General features: G+C 34.7%; 1 protein-coding gene across 1 annotated transcript; it reads right to left on the bottom strand.

Annotated features, from left to right (window-relative positions):
* Positions 1 to 160: 160 nt before the first annotated feature.
* On the bottom strand, positions 161 to 19,690 carry LOC140164615 (DNA polymerase subunit gamma-2, mitochondrial-like). The gene is made up of 11 exons (XM_072187942.1): positions 19,542 to 19,690; positions 17,416 to 17,547; positions 15,665 to 15,744; positions 14,773 to 14,896; positions 13,564 to 13,669; positions 8,099 to 8,359; positions 6,399 to 6,551; positions 5,347 to 5,427; positions 2,618 to 2,709; positions 1,735 to 1,831; positions 161 to 1,362 (listed from the first exon to the last, which is right to left on the bottom strand). The coding sequence occupies exons 1-11, from the start codon at positions 19,688 to 19,690 to the stop codon at positions 1,303 to 1,305; spliced, it is 1,335 nt and encodes a 444-aa protein (XP_072044043.1). The 3' UTR covers positions 161 to 1,302.
* Between the last annotated feature and the right edge of the window lie 334 nt (positions 19,691 to 20,024).

Consider the following 20,024-nt stretch of genomic DNA (forward strand, 5'->3'; position numbering starts at 1 on the left):
GCCGACCCTAAAAATAGGCCCAACCCTAGACCTTTTTCCTTATTTTTTTGCCATAAAAATTTAAAAATTAACAAAAATTAAAAAAAAAAAAAGTTCCAAGGCCTTTCTCATATCCAATTTACAGCCTGTGTGTGTAAAAAAAAGCAGACTGAAAGATCCTATTTTTTTTTATGTTACCGCAATCAAACAATATTTTTCAGGCCTAATAGCAAATTCTTGAGAATAACATGATATGAACATGGAATGCATCACATAGGTGGGAATCAAAAATATAGCACCATTGATAGAATACATAATTACAGTGGCATTGTAAAAAAAAATTAATGTGCACATGTGCACAACTTGTGCACTCTTCACAGGTCACCTTGACTACTTATACTCAGTGCCAGAGTGGGTAATAGCAATAGTTACCCTGTGTACATTTGGCAATTTACACACAGTATTGTACTAATCTACACATGGCAGCTATTGCACTTACCCACTTTTGGCACTGAGCAGTCCATTTGTCTAACACACCATCTTTAATAATTAAATGGTAAGCCCTTAAGTTTGAATTATGAAAATGAACCCGCTCTTCATAAATACAACATGATTATATATTAAAACATATAAAATGCAAAATACTAACAAATTTTTTGGCACTGATTGCTATGATAATTTCTTATTATGTGACACAATCTTTTCCACTTAGACTAATTTCAGTGATTTTGAGTTGGAAAATATTGGCACAAATACAATAGCAAACAGGTAATGGGCATTATTAAATACACAATATATTATATTATGTCAAAGATGTGAGGTTTACAGCATTGCATGGCTTACTTATTGGTATGGGCATGATATTGCAATATCATGTTTTTTCTAAATTGACACCATAGAGATTGTGTCACATATAATACTACAAGTACATGACAAAATAATGTAAAAATTCAGCTGCAAGTATTCATGGTGTTAGCCTCCATTAACTCAGGGTTGCCACAATTTTTTGCAGCCCAAAGGTGCAGCAAGCACCATGTCAAAGTGGATGGCGAGTGGTGTTCAAGTAGCTCAATTCATCCATGGAAATTGGCTGATATAGAACACCCAAATAGACAGATTTTGACCTATGGGGACTTGCACTCTCTGCACCCTCCCTGCTTTAAATTGGTTAGTGCAATTTGCAGTCAAATAAAAGAGCATTTACAAAACATTTAGCAGGGTTTGATGACATATATCAGAGGTGTGACATGCCATTTGATAGTAGCCCAATTGGGCTGGGTGAGGCATATTATGGCAACCCTGGCAACACTACCTGTACTGGTGCTATTCATGGTTGATATGTCGCAGTACAAACTCCTTCACTTGGGTGATGTGTTGTCCTTGCTGAAAAAGAAAGATAAGATATTATGAATTTTATATCTGGTTTGAAGCATGCTATTGTGGACTTTCCAATCTCAAAAAGTAGTTCCTGACAAAATTAGCATAAATGACATTATGTTGGTTTACCAAGGTGATTCAAATTTGGTGAGAATCAATTCTCGCAATGACTTTGTTAAATTTGGATTGGATGAATCAAAATGGATTCTGAAATTTGGTTTGGGAGAATCAAACTGAATTCTGTCATATTTACCACCACTCTCCCCAAAGCAAGTTATCACGTACAGCTACTTTTGCTTGCTTCCAGCAAGATTAGTTTGTGAGAATCAATTTGGAATCCTTCAAAATGCAACTAAATTGAGCTCTAATGAAACTTACCACAATAGCTTCTCCCAGACTTCTGATCCCGATAGTTCCATCCTTAACAGTATCCTCATGCACAAATATGGTAAAGAGTACCCCCATAGCATCAGCTCTAAAAGTAGTAGAAATTACAAAACGTTCATTTTTGTTACTAAAACATTGAATATACAAGTCACAGATTCAAGTTTTTAAAGCTAAGGTATAGGTGGCCTGAAAACCAAAAAATGTGAAATTGCTTTTTTTTAATGCAGAAATGATAAGTGACCACATCATTTGCATGGCATTTATAATGTATTTCAATTTTTAATGAAAAAAGTGTTATTGTGCATTGCCACCATGAACAATTATTTGACATATGAAGAATTCATGTGTAAAAGCTGATAAACTCCATATTTGAGTTTTATGTGTGAGCTCAGGGAGGTTGGGTGGTACCACTTCAGGGGGGGGGTGCAAAGCTGCACTTTTACCATAGGTAGTTAACATCATGGGCTACAAAAATATGCCTGACAACAATTGAACTGAAGTAGCTTTTGGCGGGATAAGGTCATTGAACTTTATACATGGTCAAATTAAAAACTTGCTCAAATTGGGTTAAAAACCATTCCATTGTATTCCTCTAGTCATAAGGATTCAGAAAATGTAGTTTGACTTACCTATGATGTATCGTTCGTCAAAATGTTCGTTTTGATAAAACAATTCAAATAAGGACAGAATTGGATAATCTAGGATGTTTTGTTACCTAGGTAACACAGCAAAATAGGTCAAGTACCATTGAGGCCTATTGACATTGACCTATGAAAATTAAACCATTGAGAAAATATACCACCAAAAGTTGTTTGTAATTTCAATTTGTTTCAATTCACCATGAAGTTGTAACCTTTTCTCTCAGTAAGCTTACCTCCTATACATTTGTTGCAGTGTTAAGGTCCTATCCATTTCAATAACATTCATGTTGGATTTCCTGAACTCCCCCTGTAAGTACTGACTTATCTGTATTGAAAGGAAAAGATAATAAACAAAAATAACATTAAATTTATCTAAACGTTCTGTGAAAATAATTGAAACCTTTCTTGTAGATGACATAAGGAAGCCAGTCATGTTTTGGCAGTTTTTGAAGATTTTTTCTTTCAATATTCTTATTTTAGTGATTCTAAGGAATTCAAATACGCAGACCTGACACAGGGTCTTTATTTAAAAAAAAAAGGAAAAAAGCTGAAAATGCTAAAAAAAAAAAGGTGTAAAATCGGGGTAAAATGGCTCAAACCCACCTTCAGGAAATCACATCAATCATAAAACAGTTCAATTGACAAAACATATTGAACTTCAAAATTGGGTAGTTTATAATAGGTCTCGAGTTTAAAAGGGAATTTGGGAATGATTTTTTAAAATTGCTGCAGTGGCACATTTTGAGCAGCTGCAATATATATTCTTTATGTGTTGAGAAAAGTAAGGCAAGAAGAGTGTATTCACACTCTTACAGATACCATACATTCATAGAGTCTTAATGATGATACACAGTGAGCGTGTTTATAGTGAGCCAGATTATCCGGTATTTAGCGTATAAGTACATCTTATACGGTATTGGTCGCCACTATAAACAGACCAATAGCGATATTTGCCGCACATATTATACGGAACTGATATCCTTCGATATCGATGGATATTGCAGTATATTTATTCCGTATACGGCCACTATAAACAGACAGGGATTAACGATACCGTTATTCAAGGAAGTGGAGCAGGGGTATATAACTCTCCGAGCTCAAATTTGTCACTGTAATTACATATCACCTATAAAATATGGTACGGTACTGTGGCAAAAATGTTAAAAAATAGGCCGGTATCGGTTCGACGGCAAACTGTTTGAAATTGGCACCATATCCGTGTCTCCCACATTGCATTGCGGTGACCTCGAACACGCTGAGTTCAACCACCTCGGATTCAGAATAGCGCTATTGGTTGCCACTATAAACAGCCGAGATAACGGATAAGTCACATTCCATCCTAATCCCATATGCGTATAAGGATACCGTATAAATACCGTACACCACTATAAACACGCTCATTGGTCCACATCTAACTTCCTCATTGATTGCAGTTCATATCAGTATACAATCATAGAGTCTATAACAATACACATTAGTCCACATCTAGGTACCTCATTGATTGCAGTTCATATCAGTATACAATCATAGAGTCTATAACAATACACATTAGTCCACATCTAGGTACCTCATTGATTGCAGTTCATATCAGTATACAATCATAGAGTCTATAACAATACACATTAGTCCACATCTAGGTACCTCATTGATTGCAGTTCATATCAGTATACAATCATAGAGTCTATAACAATACACATTAGTCCACATCTAGGTACCTCATTGATTGCAGTTCATATCAGTATACAATCATAGAGTCTATAACAATACACATTAGTCCACATCTAGGTACCTCATTGATTGCAGTTCATATCAGTATACAATCATAGAGTCTATAACAATACACATTAGTCCACATCTAGGTACCTCATTGATTGCAGTTCATATCAGTATACAATCATAGAGTCTATAACAATACACATTAGTCCACATCTAGGTACCTCATTGATTGCAGTTCATATCAGTATACAATCATAGAGTCTATAACAATACACATTAGTCCACATCTAGGTACCTCATTGATTGCAGTTCATATCAGTATACAATCATAGAGTCTATAACAATACACATTAGTCCACATCTAGGTACCTCATTGATTGCAGTTCATATCAGTATACAATCATAGAGTCTATAACAATACACATTAGTCCACATCTAGGTACCTCATTGATTGCAGTTCATATCAGTATACAATCATAGAGTCTATAACAATACACATTAGTCCACATCTAGGTACCTCATTGATTGCAGTTCATATCAGTATACAATCATAGAGTCTATAACAATACACATTAGTCCACATCTAGGTACCTCATTGATTGCAGTTCATATCAGTATACAATCATAGAGTCTATAACAATACACATTAGTCCACATCTAGGTACCTCATTGATTGCAGTTCATATCAGTATACAATCATAGAGTCTATAACAATACACATTAGTCCACATCTAGGTACCTCATTGATTGCAGTTCATATCAGTATACAATCATAGAGTCTATAACAATACACATTAGTCCACATCTAGGTACCTCATTGATTGCAGTTCATATCAGTATACAATCATAGAGTCTATAACAATACACATTAGTCCACATCTAGGTACATCATTGATTGCAGTTCATATCAGTATACAATCATAGAGTCTATAACAATACACATTAGTCCACATCTAGGTACCTCATTGATTGCAGTTCATATCAGTATACAATCATAGAGTCTATAACAATACACATTAGTCCACATCTAGGTACCTCATTGATTGCAGTTCATATCAGTATACAATCATAGAGTCTATAACAATACACATTGGTCCACATCTAGGTACCTCATTGATTGCAGTTCATATCAGTATACAATCATAGAGTCTATAACAATACACATTGGTCCACATCTAGGTACCTCATTGATTGCAGTTCATATCAATATAACAACCATTTCAATCTAAATTAAAATTTTACTTGCCTCCTGTAAGGCCCTGGCAGCGGAACCCTTTATCACTATGGCAACCTTGATTGGTGCTAACTTGCTATGGAAAGTCATCACCTGTATAATGTGAAATGTCATAAATAAAAACTTAACATAAAATCTATATATGGGGCCGGTGACAGTCTAGATGTTTGATTAACAACTTGCAAAGAATTATGCCTTTCACTTCTAGTTTTGTACACCAAGGAAACCCAAAATGATTTGAGCATTTCAATTAAAATCATGTGCTTGGCTGAGAAGCAATGTTCAGGGTTGTTGATTTTTTTAATTTTCTTTAAAAAAATCAGATTTTTTTTTACTTAAATCGGATTTCTTTTACTTAAATCAGATTTTTTAAAATTTAAATTGATTTTTTTTAATTCCAAGAACTGCTATACCCCATATTTAAGTCAAAAGAGTACCACTGGAATGCTAGTCATATGCACAATCCTACCAGGTATTTACAAAAAAATCAAAACATGTTTCTAATTCTACATGTGAAAATTTCAAAGAAAAAATTTGGTAAAATCTTGAATTTTTAGCAAAAGATAAAGTGACATCATAGAGGTATTTTAATTATATCCAAAAGTTGTAGAAACATTAGGAATGAAGTAAAACAGTCAATTTAAGAAAGAAATTAACTTACATTTATCATAAATGGTAAAAAAATGAAAAAGTTGATTTAAATCAGTGATTTAAAAACAAAAATCAAGTCATTTAAATCACGATTTAAATCAGTGATTTTTAAATCAACATGATTTAAATCAAACAACCCTGATTTTAATGGAGATGTAAAAGCTTCTTCATGCAGTTTCTTTGCCACTTCACCGTGCTACATAAATGTTATCTTTAAAAAGATTTCCACTCCTCCCTAAAATTTCCATGATCATTATCAAACCTTAGTAATTTTTCCATAAATTTTTGAATTTCCATAACCAAATTAAATTTCCATGACTTTTCCGGACTCTGTGTGAGCTATGTACAGCACCCACAATCAACAGAAAATACTTTGCAAAAAGGCATATAAATTTCTCCAAAAAAAATCTCACCTGAAGAGGTCCTTTTGGTGGGCTTTTTTGTGTAGATTGTGCCACATCTTGTTTCTCACTGAATCCATCCAGTAGATATGCCAGCATACCAGACTCAACACAGGTCGTCATCTCTATCGTGTGTGGAAGAGTTTGCTTACGTCCATGACGAGCCTGCAGGTGACAAAATACACAGGTTCAGCATAAATGTACGAAAATGTATACATACACAAGTTAGTAAGCGTGTGCATATTGCACCTTACGTTGATATTGTGATATAATTTTCAATATCAGGATGCAAAATTTTGTATGCATTCAAGGATGGGCCCATGATGTAAAGCAATTTCCATATTCCTGAAATTGACTCCCAGTAATGCACTGTGTGAGTCCCATAATGCACTGCCAACCACTTACAGTGATAGATTCAACATGGTGACTTATATACATACTACATACATGAAATTATTTGACTGTGCAATATACAGTGTATATCCAAGTAAATTTGTTATAATCTTTAATGCACAACTGTAATTTTATTGCGAGTCTCTAAATTGAGAGACTTTTAAAGGTCAAATTTTGTGTGCTCAGGTGGTTTCAAAGCTTAAGAAAGCTTTAAAAAACATTGCGATACAGCCGATATTGTGATGTTTTTTTTGGCTTAAATCGCAATATGGAAAACATATGAAAAAACTTTGACATTGTGATACAAGCATGGGTAAATTGAATTATATTTTGTTCAAAAGTGATGCGATCAAACACAGTGAGTATGGTGTCAACTCAAAGCAAATTCCACATTGTCTAATTATTAGGAATACAATAGCTTCATTCACTCAAAATCTCACGTTTTTATCACCTTTACACCACAACACAAAGGGATTACATACGAAATACTGACACATTTATTTCTCTCAATCTCTGCTAAATTCAGTCACTCCCATGTCCGAAATTGCTGAATTGATCATTGAGTCCTTCACACGCGGATGCAAAAATATCGCACCACGCTGACAAACAAGGATCTCTGTGTGCATACTATGTTACACGCAACGCAAAAGATACACACAACCGCGCAGATCAATACAAATCCATGTGTACTCTATTGTGTCATATATAACACACATACGGGCAAGAACCAGTGAAAGGACAAATGACAACTGTTTAAGAATAGGCAATGTTTCTTAAGCATAAAGGATCACTTTCTATTATAGGATTTATAGTCGGATTAACAAGGTGTGGCTGTTGCAAACAAAAAGATGCATATATCGAGGCTGACATAGCGTCATTGGGCAGGAAAAACCTCATTATATGTAAACTCAACGGTCAAATGCAAAACCTCATATGTAAACGGTGGGTCCCAGTACTAAAACCTCATACATGTATGTGTTATTTGCGGTCACCTCAATTTCAAGCAGAAATCACATCAAATCAAACAGTAGTTTAGTTCAAAAAGATTTCGCCTCTGCATAACTAAACTACAAAAATTTTTGCTATTTGTGCGAAATAAAGTGAACTGTTTTTAACCAATTGTTCATTTTTTGTGTCTATTGTAAATTTCAACATGAATTTGCTACAAATGAGGTTTTGTCATTGGCCCTTTTTTGCTACACATGAGTTTTTGATTTTAGAGGTCAAACGCACATATGAGGTTTTTCCTGCCCAGCGACGATAGGCACTTTCCATTCTAACATGTCACATGTGAAGAAATTGTTACAAAATGGTTATACCTTTAACATATCAACCAAGTCCTTCTTGCCACCATCCTTAGCACTGCCCTGATCAATTCCTGCAGCATCAACTCTCCTTTTGCAATCAACCTCTCCTTCATTCATCCATCTCAATAACTCATCCATAGGTAGTTGACCTCTGTTGTATATCCTCTCTATGGTGTCCGGTCCCCAGGGGAATTTGTACTGAATGTCCAGGGTCTGTACTTGATCTTTTGTTTGGATGTCGGTTGCAGTGAAATTGGATGGATTCTCTGCAAACTATGATAAAAAAAAATCAAAATAGGTAAAGAGCTACTCATCACAGGGCATAGGCAGGGTAGAGCCAGCAGGCTTCCCGTTAGTGTGCGTCATTGCGTCCAGACGCGTATTTTACAAATTTGGACGCAAGTTCACATGGCTAATCAAGTATTTTATGTCCATATCACATGCATGTGGACGCAGACAAAACTTCGAAATTTAATCATTATTTGATGATCAAAATAAGACATTTTTATTCTTTTATATTTTTAAGATAATTAAAGCCCCAAAATTTTGACCCACCTGCTTAAGAATTGTAGTAAATTCTGCAATATTTGTAAATGCAACGTCAGGAAATCGTGCACTTTTTGCACAAACCGTTCAAACCCAAGGGAACGTCCTTTATTATTATAATACTAGTTCTTTGTTATTATTCTGTTATTGTTTACCTAATCCTCTTACGCCGTCTTGGCAATGGATGCCTGGATGTTTATGATGGGTTTTGATCGATTGGCTGTCAGTCACTCAATTAATATTTAGTTATAATATATTTAGTTATAGGCCTAATTGTTTACAGTAATTTTATAATTTTCAGTGGAGAAATAAGTTTGATAATATTATTAAAAATAACACGATATAAATGAATGGGATGAATGGTTGTTTTTTTTATGTTTTTTTGTAATCAATATTATTTTTAAATATTACATTACTACTATTTATTATTATTTATTATTTATTTATATTATCTACTATTGTTATTTTTATTTATATTATTAAATTATTATTATAAATATTAATCATTATTTTATTATTATTTATTATTATTACTAGACCTAATATTATTATTACTATTTATTATTCACTATCTTATTTTTAAATTTGTAAAAATACAATTAAAAAGTAGGCCTACACTGAATTCATTTCAGATTTTTCCCCGGATTTTTTCTTTATCTTTTTCTTTTTATAGGCCTTTTTGTTTATTTGTACAGCTAAGTATAATATATTATTTGTTTATGTTATTATTTTTGTTACTTTCTTCAGGTAACTTTCATTTATTTATCATTCATGAATTAATTTAAATTTATTTAGATGGTACTGTAGGCTAGCATAGTAGCATGATTTTAATTTTATAAGTTTGTCATGATTTATTAAAATGACGACTTTGTTTATTATTTTACAAGATAAATCTCTAGTACTAATAATTCCTGTATTTTTTATTTATTTTTAAATCATAATATCATGATTCATTTTCATTTATAATAAATGTATTTTTATTTATTTTTAAATCTGCTAAAATAATGTCAGCTGACCGTGGGTGATGGTACTCAAGTACTTGTGGCTTTTGATACCACGGAATAATCGAAGTCAAGTGGTGACTTCCATATAAGGCTCATATATAATGGACGTTCCCTTGGGTTTGAACGGTTTGTCTTTTTGCAAGCTTTCCGTACGATTGCTGTTTGATGGGAAAGTCCCCATTGATGCTTTGTTTACAAAGCTTGCTGGACTGATGACGTGCGGCTACCGTGCAGTTGCTGTTTATTTAATTATTTATCACAAGCTGACAATATTCAGTTTTTAATGTTTTAAGTTTATTTTCTCATAAATAATCTACGTTTCCTTTATTAGTATTATTGTTACGATGCATAAAAGTAATTTTAAAGACAAAATCCAAATGATAACCTTTTTTTGTATTATTTGTGGCAGCGCTTGTTTAAGCTTTTATAGCATCAACAACACGTTTTAAAATTAAAGAAACCCGGAAGTAAAAGTACGAAAATTTGCGCATGTTTTTGCAGCTGTTTCTGACCACGTTTCCGACCAAAACTGACACAGAAATGAGAAAAATTATCATAGCGACTGGAGATGGAATATCACGGCAAAATGCACTTTTATTTTATTTTAACGATCAACATTTGATGAAGTGTAGACCCGGGGTACGGGTACGTGTGTTAGCAACAAGGGGCTGCCGTTCTGATCATGAAATTCCGCGGCGTTTCCCGGTATGATTGATCGTGAATTTCAGATGGAGGCACAAAAATCTGTCTGGACGCAAGTTTTTTCAACCTTGTCAGCAAACTTGCGTCACACATGACGCACATTTTTAAATCCTTAACGGGAACCCTGAGAGCCAGGAATCCTCACACTTATATTTGGCTCAAAATAAGCTAAGGTGTCATAAAAGTGTAACACACAATTATTTTTCCAGCTCTTTTCTTTTGGTCTCCAACCAGGTTTAAATTATAGTATGCACATATATCGTTCATAATATAATAAAAGAAAGATAAGTTATAGACCATTTACTTCACAAATTTAATTTTCTAGCCCTTGCGTGACGTTATATTTGACAGACACAATTTTGATGATTTTCTGCAATCAAATAAAAATTTATAAAGTATTACATAAGGTATTTTGTGGTTATTTAGGTGTAGGACCTACAGCAACTGATTGTGGAAAAAAATGTGTCCAAATATTACAATAAGGAGGATAAATTGTTATAAATAAAATATGTGTGTCTGTCAAGCCATAACATGCGCAAGATGTCTGTCAAATGTAACATACAGAATAATAATTTGGCAAAAACAGTAGTTCAAGATGGGAAATTGAATAAAGATCACATGCAGTTTATAAATCACATGTTTTAAAACACTTTTATAAACTCTAAACTATCATCATAATGTGAACATCAAGTGATTTTTAATTTTTTAAACGTGTTATGAGTATGTTACGCTTGACAGACACATACAAATCTTATGCATACAAACTTGCATGTACAAATGTTTGACAGACAACACTTAACAATGGATTGTGTCATCAAAAAGCTTCTCCTCACAAAGTGATAGTGCCACAAAGCTAGGTGGAGCTAAATGCTATGTCATGTAGCATAATTAGCTGTATCACCCTAGTTTAGCAGGAATTACAGCACCGCTTTAAGTATGTTACTATTTGACAGACATTTCAAGAAAAATTTTAAAATTGTTATATGTTCAAAAAAGATGGCAGCCACTTACAAATTGATTATAATATGGAGAAATGAAGTTATTTACAATAGATTTACCCTTTAGTTTATGCTTCAAGTCTTTGTTTATAAAAAACTGAGGGACTTCAAAATCAATCAAAAGTTTGACAGACAATAGTAACATACGCAAGGCAAACTTTTAAATCCTTTTTTTTTGATCTGTTAACTTATAATTCATAATGCCTCTTTCTGTTTTTTTGATTGGTTTACTGCACCATTTTGGGAAACAGGTCACATGAATTTCTATAAGGATCCATAAAAAAAATTAAAAGCTGTTGAAAAAAGGCGTCTCATGGCATGTTACAAATACAAGGCGGTTCTCGAACCACGAGTCTCGCCTGCTTTCGTGACCACCTGCTTTTGCGATTACTTTTGGTAGAGGTAAATGAATTTGGTGACTATCGGCTGGGCACAATTATCTGGTTGATGGTGACCGTACCCATCAAGTTTCATGCCCACCAAGATTCATGCCCGACCAACAGTTTTTACTAATTTGACCTCAGATGACCCTTGGTGACCTCGAAATGACCTTCCAAAAATTGGCTTTAAATGTTGACTGTACCCACCAAGTTTCATGCCCGTACAACAGTTTTTACTTAATTTGACCTCAGATGACCCCTAGTGACCTTGAAATGACCTTCCAAAAATTTGGCTTCAAATGTTGACTGTACCCACCAAGTTTCATGCCCGCACAACAGTTTTTACTAATTTGACCTCAGATGACCCCTGGTGACCTTGAAATGACCTTCCAAAATTTGGCTTTAAATGTTGACTGTACCAACAAAGTTTCATGCCCGTACCAATTTATAAGCATTGAGCCTCAGGAGACCCCTAGTGACCTCAAAATGACCTTCCAAAAATTTGGCTTTAAATGTTGACTGCACCCACCAAGTTTCATGCCCATACGACAGTTTTTACTAATTTGACCTCAGATGACCCCTACAGACCTTGAAATGACCTTCCAAAAATTCGGCTTTAAATGTTGACTGTATCAACCAAGTTTCATGCCCATACGACAGTTTTTACTAATTTGACCTCAGATGACGCCTGGTGAACTTGAAATGACCTTCCTAACATATGGCTTTAAATGTTGACTGTACCAACCAAGTTTCATGCCCATACGACAGTTTTTACTAATTTGACCTCAGATGACCCCTACATGACCTCAGTGACCTTGACGCACTAACCAATACAAACCGGTTCTGTCTCGGGTCAAGATGCACCCACCCACCAAGTTTGAGGAACGTGTGACTCATAGTCTCCGAGAAAATAGGCGGAAGGCAAACTTTAACCAAAACTTTAACCAAATTTGTCACATACACACACACATACACACCCCTACTCGTATCCACCGCCAAACGAGGACACCTAACTATTAACAGTAAAACCGAGGACCTTATACATTTGAATTTTCACATTCTAACCGTGGACTTTTGTGTGAAAACATGACAATTAATCGACTAACCGAGGACCTCGACATATTACCGGCATTGGGGACCTACCCCCTATGCAATTTTGAGCTGTATAGCGCCCTCTGCAGCGTTAAAAAACGAGGGCGCCTCGCTTTTGTGTGTGTCTGCAGTTTTTAAGTGAAATGTCAAGTGGGTGTCCTCGTTCGTAGGTGAAAACGCACGCACCTACACACATACACACATCTGCACGGAAAAGTGATTATATAGTCTCCTGCCTTATCAGGCGAGACAAAAAGTGTAAAAATAGGCATTTTTACAGCTATTTTTTATTATTTTTATTATTTAGAGTGAAAGGATTTTACTTAAATTGTGTATGCTATGTCTTTACTACCTAAACTTGCCACTAATCTAGCAAATATTCCATTTCTTTAATTATTATTTTAAAAAAAAGATGTCAAAATATATGGCTATAATATGACACCTTAGCATATTTTGAGCCATTTATTAGTCCATGCCTGAAGTAGGCGCAAGGATTCCTTGCATGTGGCTGCCTTTGTGCAAACATCAATGAAATAGATTATAATCGCCGTAGATTTAATCCATACTATGAACAAAATAAATCTTAACACACAAAGGAGTGTATGGGTCAGATCAGAATCTCATGAGCGAGCGCCATTCATACATTACTTAACACAGAACTAGCGGAAGTGTTGCACCCAACTGCATGCACACCATCATTGCAGATGGGGCCTTCCTGCCCTAACAATTCAATATCAATCGTCAGTTCAACTTACTTTTCTCCACCAGTCCAGCCTCTGTCTCTGCCATGAGTCCAGTTGCTGTGCAGCTGTATTAGGAAAGCAGTAGTACTGTACTGACAGCTGTGTGAATTCTTGAGTGCTAAACAAAACACAAGGCAAAAAAACATAACTATAATAAGTCTTGTCTCAAGTTGAGAGTGACTCCATGGTAGATTAGAATCGGTGTGTTTATTTGGTTACATCAGCAAGAAGACCAGTAATGAAAATGCATTTTAACTTTAATAAACAATTGTGCAAGCAAACCAGGGTTGATGATTTTTTTATTTAAAAAAAATTCAGATTTTTTATTTAAATCAGATTTTTTTATTTAAATCGATTTTGTTGATTGTTTTAATTCAAAGAACTGCTATATATCCCATGATAAATTCAAAAGCAACCAGTGGAATGCTAGATATATGCGCAATCCTATCAGGTATTTACAAAAATTCAAAACATGTTTTTACGTGTGAAAATTTCATAGAAAAAAGTTGGCAAAAATCATGGGAAAAAAAACCTGTTGAATTCTGCACCTTGAAGATGAATTTATAGCAATAGATAAAATATCATCATAGAGGTACTGAATTGTATCCAATAGTTGTAGAAGCATTAGAAATGAAGTAAAACAGTCAATTTAAGAAAGAAATTAACTTGATCAAAAATGGTAAAAAAATGAAAAAGTTGATTTAAATCAATGATTTAAAAAAAATCATGTGATTTAAATCACGATTAAAGGGGCATTTTGTGATCCACAGCCTCATCCCCCCACTTTTCTCAAAAAAAGTTGAGATTTTTATATCACTGGAAACCTCTGGCTACATATTAAAAATGTTTATGTACAAAATATTTCTTGCAGATTAATTCGCTTTTGCAAAGATATCGTGAAATTTGAATTTCGCTCTGGTGCACCAGAACGAAATTACAACGCATTGTCTATGGAGCAGTGTAATACACATAATCATGCATAACTCGCAAACGCAAAATCGGAATCAACTGAAATTTTGGGAATAGGCTTTTTTCGTGGATATGTACTGAAAAATGTCATCAAAAGAGGATGCTAGGATCACGAAACACTCCTTTAAAATCATGTGATTTAATTCACGATCAAACAACCCTGAAGCAAACAATTATGCAAGCATCCAATTTTTATTGTTGTCCGGTGGTCCTTCACATCGTATTGTGAATCACAAGAATTCATATACTTACTCAAATATAAATCTGTCTGCACCCTGTTCTCTTCTGTGTCTAAAACATGTCCCTTTCTGTGCTGTACCAAATGGAAGCTGCTTATTGGCTAGATCTTTAATATGAAGGTACTGGAGCAAAGTTCCTGTATTGACAGATAAGAGAAAGAAATCAACGTTAAGGGTGTGAGTGAGTCCCGGGAATTGAGTCCCGCCCGACAATCTATTACCCGGCAGGAAATTCCCTGCCCGGTACCCAAAAAAAAAAAAAAAAAAAATTAATTTTTTTTTTCAAAGTTTTTTTTCGGTTTTGTAGTGTCTCTGGACCTAGACCTTAATGCTAGGATCATGGTTGACCTAAAAAAATATAAAAAAATTTTAATATGAAAATTGATACATAGTTTTCATGTCATACTCTATCAATGATATCAAAATGCATTCAAATTCAATACATTTTGCAATTTCGGTACCAGTTACCCGCCGAAAAATGCGCCGGTACCGGGCACAAAATTACCCGAAAAATCACACCCCTAATCAACGTTCAAGTTCATAGTCCAAGCCCATGTTATCCAGTCATGTGGGGACTGAGCAATGGATAGTTCAGTGAAAGTAAATATGTGCAATTATGCATTGATTGTTTTAAGCATTAGAATTGGGTTTATCCCTGCACAAAAATGCATGGAATTAGCCCAACACAGAAATCTTCTATCATTGAAGATTATACAGGTTTATTCCGTAAGCTGCTTAATTTCTCAATGGAGTCTTAACACCAAGGATACACCTTAAATTGGAACAGCAAGAACATTCTGAATGGAGTTATTTTAAACACTAAATTTCATGTAATCAAGTGCTGCAGATAACAATTTAACGATAAAGTTTTGTTGAATTAGTAAATAATTGCAATGAATGATTACCTTGATACAGTGATGTACGGAAAACAGAGGAAGGTACTGAATACAGGTGGTCATCCTCTTCTTGTCTGCAACTTTCATTTCTGGATGGGAAAATAATTGTATGAAACAGGATTATCTGTAAAATGCAATCATTACACTGTAGTATGAAAAGGAGTATATAAATGAATTAAAGTGGTGTTCGAAATGTATTTCTTTAAAAGTGGTGTTATAGTCTATATATCTACCTCCACCTCCAGTCAGCGGCACTAGCTTTGAAGTTTAGCATGTTCTGCGTTAACTTAGCGTTATTTGGTGAGTGTACATACTTTTGCATGTGTTATCAAAGTGGCACATATGTACATATGCAAGAAACAATGCCAAGTCAACTCAGCACACGCTCAACTTCAAAGCTTGTGCTGCTGACTGGAGGAAAATATAGACTACAAAATATTGCTAAGTATTTCTATTATAAGATGTTGAAGCAATCACGGATTGAAGTAGATAAGGCCTACAAAAAAAATTGTTTGATTGGTGTAATATAAAAAAACATTTAGGGTCGGTCGGTCGGCTTTTTTTTCTTTTCTTTTTTTACACACATTTTAAGCTGTAAATTGCTTTTTTTCTTTCTTTTTTTAAAATTTTGTAAGTTTTTAAAATTTTTATGCAAAAAAAAATGAAAAAAAAGTCTAGGGTCGGGCCCAATTGGTCGGGTTACGCCAATCAAACAATTCTTTTTTTAGGCCTAGCTGACACTGACCCATTTCTTGAAAATCAACCTGGCCCTTAACACATCTGGATTTAAAAAAAAATTATGACTCTAAAAATCAACAAAATCTATAAAAACTTTGTTTCCCTCACTTCGCTCAATTTTTTTTAAATTTCAGTCATAATATATCTACATTTTGCACAAAACAGCATACTGCAATTCCTGATAAACTCAATCCAGCAAAAAAATAGCCGATTTTACATGCATACAGCATATTAAGGGATGGGGTATGAACGTTTGGACAGTATTTATTGTGGGACATTAGAGCACATCAGACATATCGAATTGCATTCTGAATACGAAGAATGTCATTCTGATATCAAATAATTTAGTTTTTTGAAATTAGCAATTTAATACACATTTTATGGCAAATCATTAAAATTGATATTTTTGATATTTAACAGTACTTGAAGTAAACTTTATATATCTGATGATTTATACTTAAAGTGTATGTAGGTGGGATGAAAAGCCGACGATCAATTGAAAATTTTGACCTTTCGTATTGAAGATATGGATTTTTTTCCCAAAACACCCAACAAAATTAGGTCTTTTTGGGCAACAAATCCATATCTTCAATATGAAAGGTCAAAATTTTCAATTGACCTCGACATTTCTTCCCTGCTACATACACTTTAAGAATATGTCATAAGATTTATATAATTTACTTCGAAGACTGTTATATATCAAAATTTGAAAAATATCAAATTTTTATAATTTGTCATAAAATTTGTATTATATTGTGATTTTCAAAAATGAAAATTATTTGATATCAGAAAGACATGCTTCAGATTCAGAATGCAATTCGATAGGTCTGAGGTGCTCTCATGTCCCACAAAAATACTGTCAAACGCAATAAATGCTCATTTTAGATCCCTTAAAAAAATCCCCAAAACAGAAAATCTGGGTCGGTTGGGCCAGTAGAACAGGGTTTTTGCTTTTGTCGTCTAATCCACCAATGAACTGTCTAGAATCTATGTATTTTTGTATAGTTTCTACATGAACTTACTCATGTTCTGTGTTGGCATCATTGGTTGCATTCCCTGTAGTTTTTGTGAAATGTCTATGCTGTAATTCACGATTAATTGATGGGCACTCCACTCCATACACATTGCCCTGGCTTGTTACCATACTATACCACCTAGATATAAACACAGGGAAAGGAAGACAGAAAAACATCTCCATTTATTGGACAAGAAAATATAAAACATTTAGTAGGTACATCCATGTTATTCAGTTTTGCATAGTGTTGAATTGTTCACGTCATATGAGAAACTGATAAATATACTACATAGTACATCACCTGTATGAATTTGTCCTGTATCACCTGTATGAACTTCATCCTCCTTTTAGTTTTCACACTACAAAACATAAAATATATTCAAGTTACAGGAGTGTTTTGTGATTTTAGCATCCACTTTTTATGGTATGGTTCAATCCACATCACAAGTGTAATTTCCAAAATTTCAGTTGACACTGCAGTTTGCCGTCGGTGCAGTGGGTTACTTTGCAGACTGATGATGGTACACTCAATGGTAGTATCGATACACACATGATATGGCACATTATGGATAGATTATCCCTAATTACTGTCTCCCAATTCCAAGCTGAGCCATCATATCATCTCAAACCCCTCTAGCAGATCCCCCGAAAGAGTGTGAAGTTGCTTTGCATGGTTGTTTTGTTATGTTGGAGGCCTATATCAATAAACATTGAAGAAACGTAAGTTCCATCTTGAAAATGTGTCATAATATCGATACTGTGTCGATATGTTGTATAATTTGCTTTTAATATATCGACTTCAAAAAACTGTATCGATAACAGGCTAGACAACATGTATGTACATGTATTACAGTGCCCCATAGGCCACTGTCGTGTAATTTCAAGCTGTCGGCAGACCGAAAATAAAATTAGGACGATACCTTTATCAAATGATTAAATCTGCAAGAAAGCTTATAATGCACATGTTAGTCCTAGGTTTCTGATGGTACAAAAATCTCAACTCGCAAGTTTTGGGGGATAAGGCTGTGAATCACAATTGTGCCCCTTAAAGGAGGATTTCGTGATCCTAGCATCCTCTTTTTATGTAATATTTCAGTAGATATCCACAAAAAAAGCTATATTCCCAAAATTTCAGTTGATTGCGATTTTGCGAGTTATGCATGATTATGTGTATTACACTGCTCCAAAGGCCACTGTTATTTATTATTCTGGTACATATTTTTATACACCAGATCGAAATTCAAATTTGACAATATTTTTGCAAAACAAATTAATCTGCTAGAAATTTTTTGTACGTGTGCACATTATGTAGCCAGAGGTTTCCAGTGGTATAAAAATCACATTTTTTTTGGAGAAAACTGGGGGGATGAGGCTGTGGATCATGAAATGCCCTATAAATATAGTACAACTTAAAATGCAATACATTTCATTCACTAATTAGATCTTACGGCATTGCTAAACACGTAGAGTGCAATTTAATGTACTACAACACAGGAGAATTGGATAAGACAGGACAGGTATAATGGAAGACGTCTTACTTTAGAAACAGAGCCAAGGAAAACAGGAATACGGTACTAAAAAAACATGCAACTTGTTCGACAGTCACGGTTTGGCAACTGTCACTTACAGACAAGGCCTAAGTGGTGATCGCCAAGCACTTTGACTACTACACCAACCCGATCCGTCCACCCAAAATACATAGTACAAGTTTGAAGATCAAGAAGGATGCAGTATGATCACATACCGTAACCACCCGGGTATAAGCCCACCTTCGGCTATAAGCCCACCCCCTATTTTTCAAAACATTCTGGGAACAAGGGTGCACTCAGGTATAAGCCCAGTACTAAATTTTGGCCAAGTCAATGCTTTGCTCTCATATTTAAGAACAAATTAAAAACATATCAGTTGATAATTAACATTCCACACTTACAATTTTAAGAAATTGACATAAAAGATAGACATTACTGGTACATTGGGCATATACAGATGAGGGATAATTGTTCTTATTTTAAAATTCCAGCACTAGCCCTTCCCCGGTTATAAGCCCACCCCCATTTTTGAAGTGAAATCTGCCATCTAGGGGGGTGGGCTTATACCCGAGTGGTTACGGTAATTACAATATAATGTACCTACCATTCAGTACAGATATTATGTTTGAGTTCCATTCCGAGAGGTCCCAGCTCGTAAAGTCCAGAGGCACATCTTTGTTGCGCTTTGAATATGTAACTATGACGACTACATAATGAGATGACCTTCTGGAAGATGGTGTTTTCTGCAGCCATTCTGCAAGAAACATACACCGGTATAATTAAATTTACACTAAAGAATGGAAAATAAATACAATAGAATACCTGAGTGGAAGAAGGGCCCAACTCCATGAAAACTCCATGTGCGGGGAGCGATGCGGTGAGCATTTGCGTTTGATTTGGAGGAAGAGCTGCGCGAGGGGGAAGGAGGAAAATAATAAGAAAGGAAGAAAAGAGGAGAGAGGATGGAGAGAGGAATAAAAGGACTCTAACTAGTCTAAGAATTATGGTAAAACTTCGCCTGATGGTGTGATAATTGTGTGATTTCATAGTTTTACTAAGAAGATAAAGCCGCAGCTGAACGTAACAT

The sequence above is a fragment of the Amphiura filiformis genome, chromosome 11 (assembly GCF_039555335.1).
Source record: "Amphiura filiformis chromosome 11, Afil_fr2py, whole genome shotgun sequence".
Lineage (NCBI taxonomy): Eukaryota > Metazoa > Echinodermata > Ophiuroidea > Amphilepidida > Amphiuridae > Amphiura > Amphiura filiformis.

Excerpts from the sequence above, each read along its gene's own strand:
- LOC140164615 (XM_072187942.1), bottom strand. The coding sequence starts at position 19,690 with ATGGCTGCAGAAAACACCATCTTCCAGAAGGTCATCTCATTATGTAGT. Across the intron at positions 13,670-14,772 it reads GCAGACAGATTTATATTTGA|CACTCAAGAATTCACACAGC; the intron begins GTAAGTATATGA and ends TGTTTTGTTTAG. Across the intron at positions 6,552-8,098 it reads ACTTGGTTGATATGTTAAAG|GCTCGTCATGGACGTAAGCA; the intron begins GTATAACCATTT and ends TGTCACCTGCAG.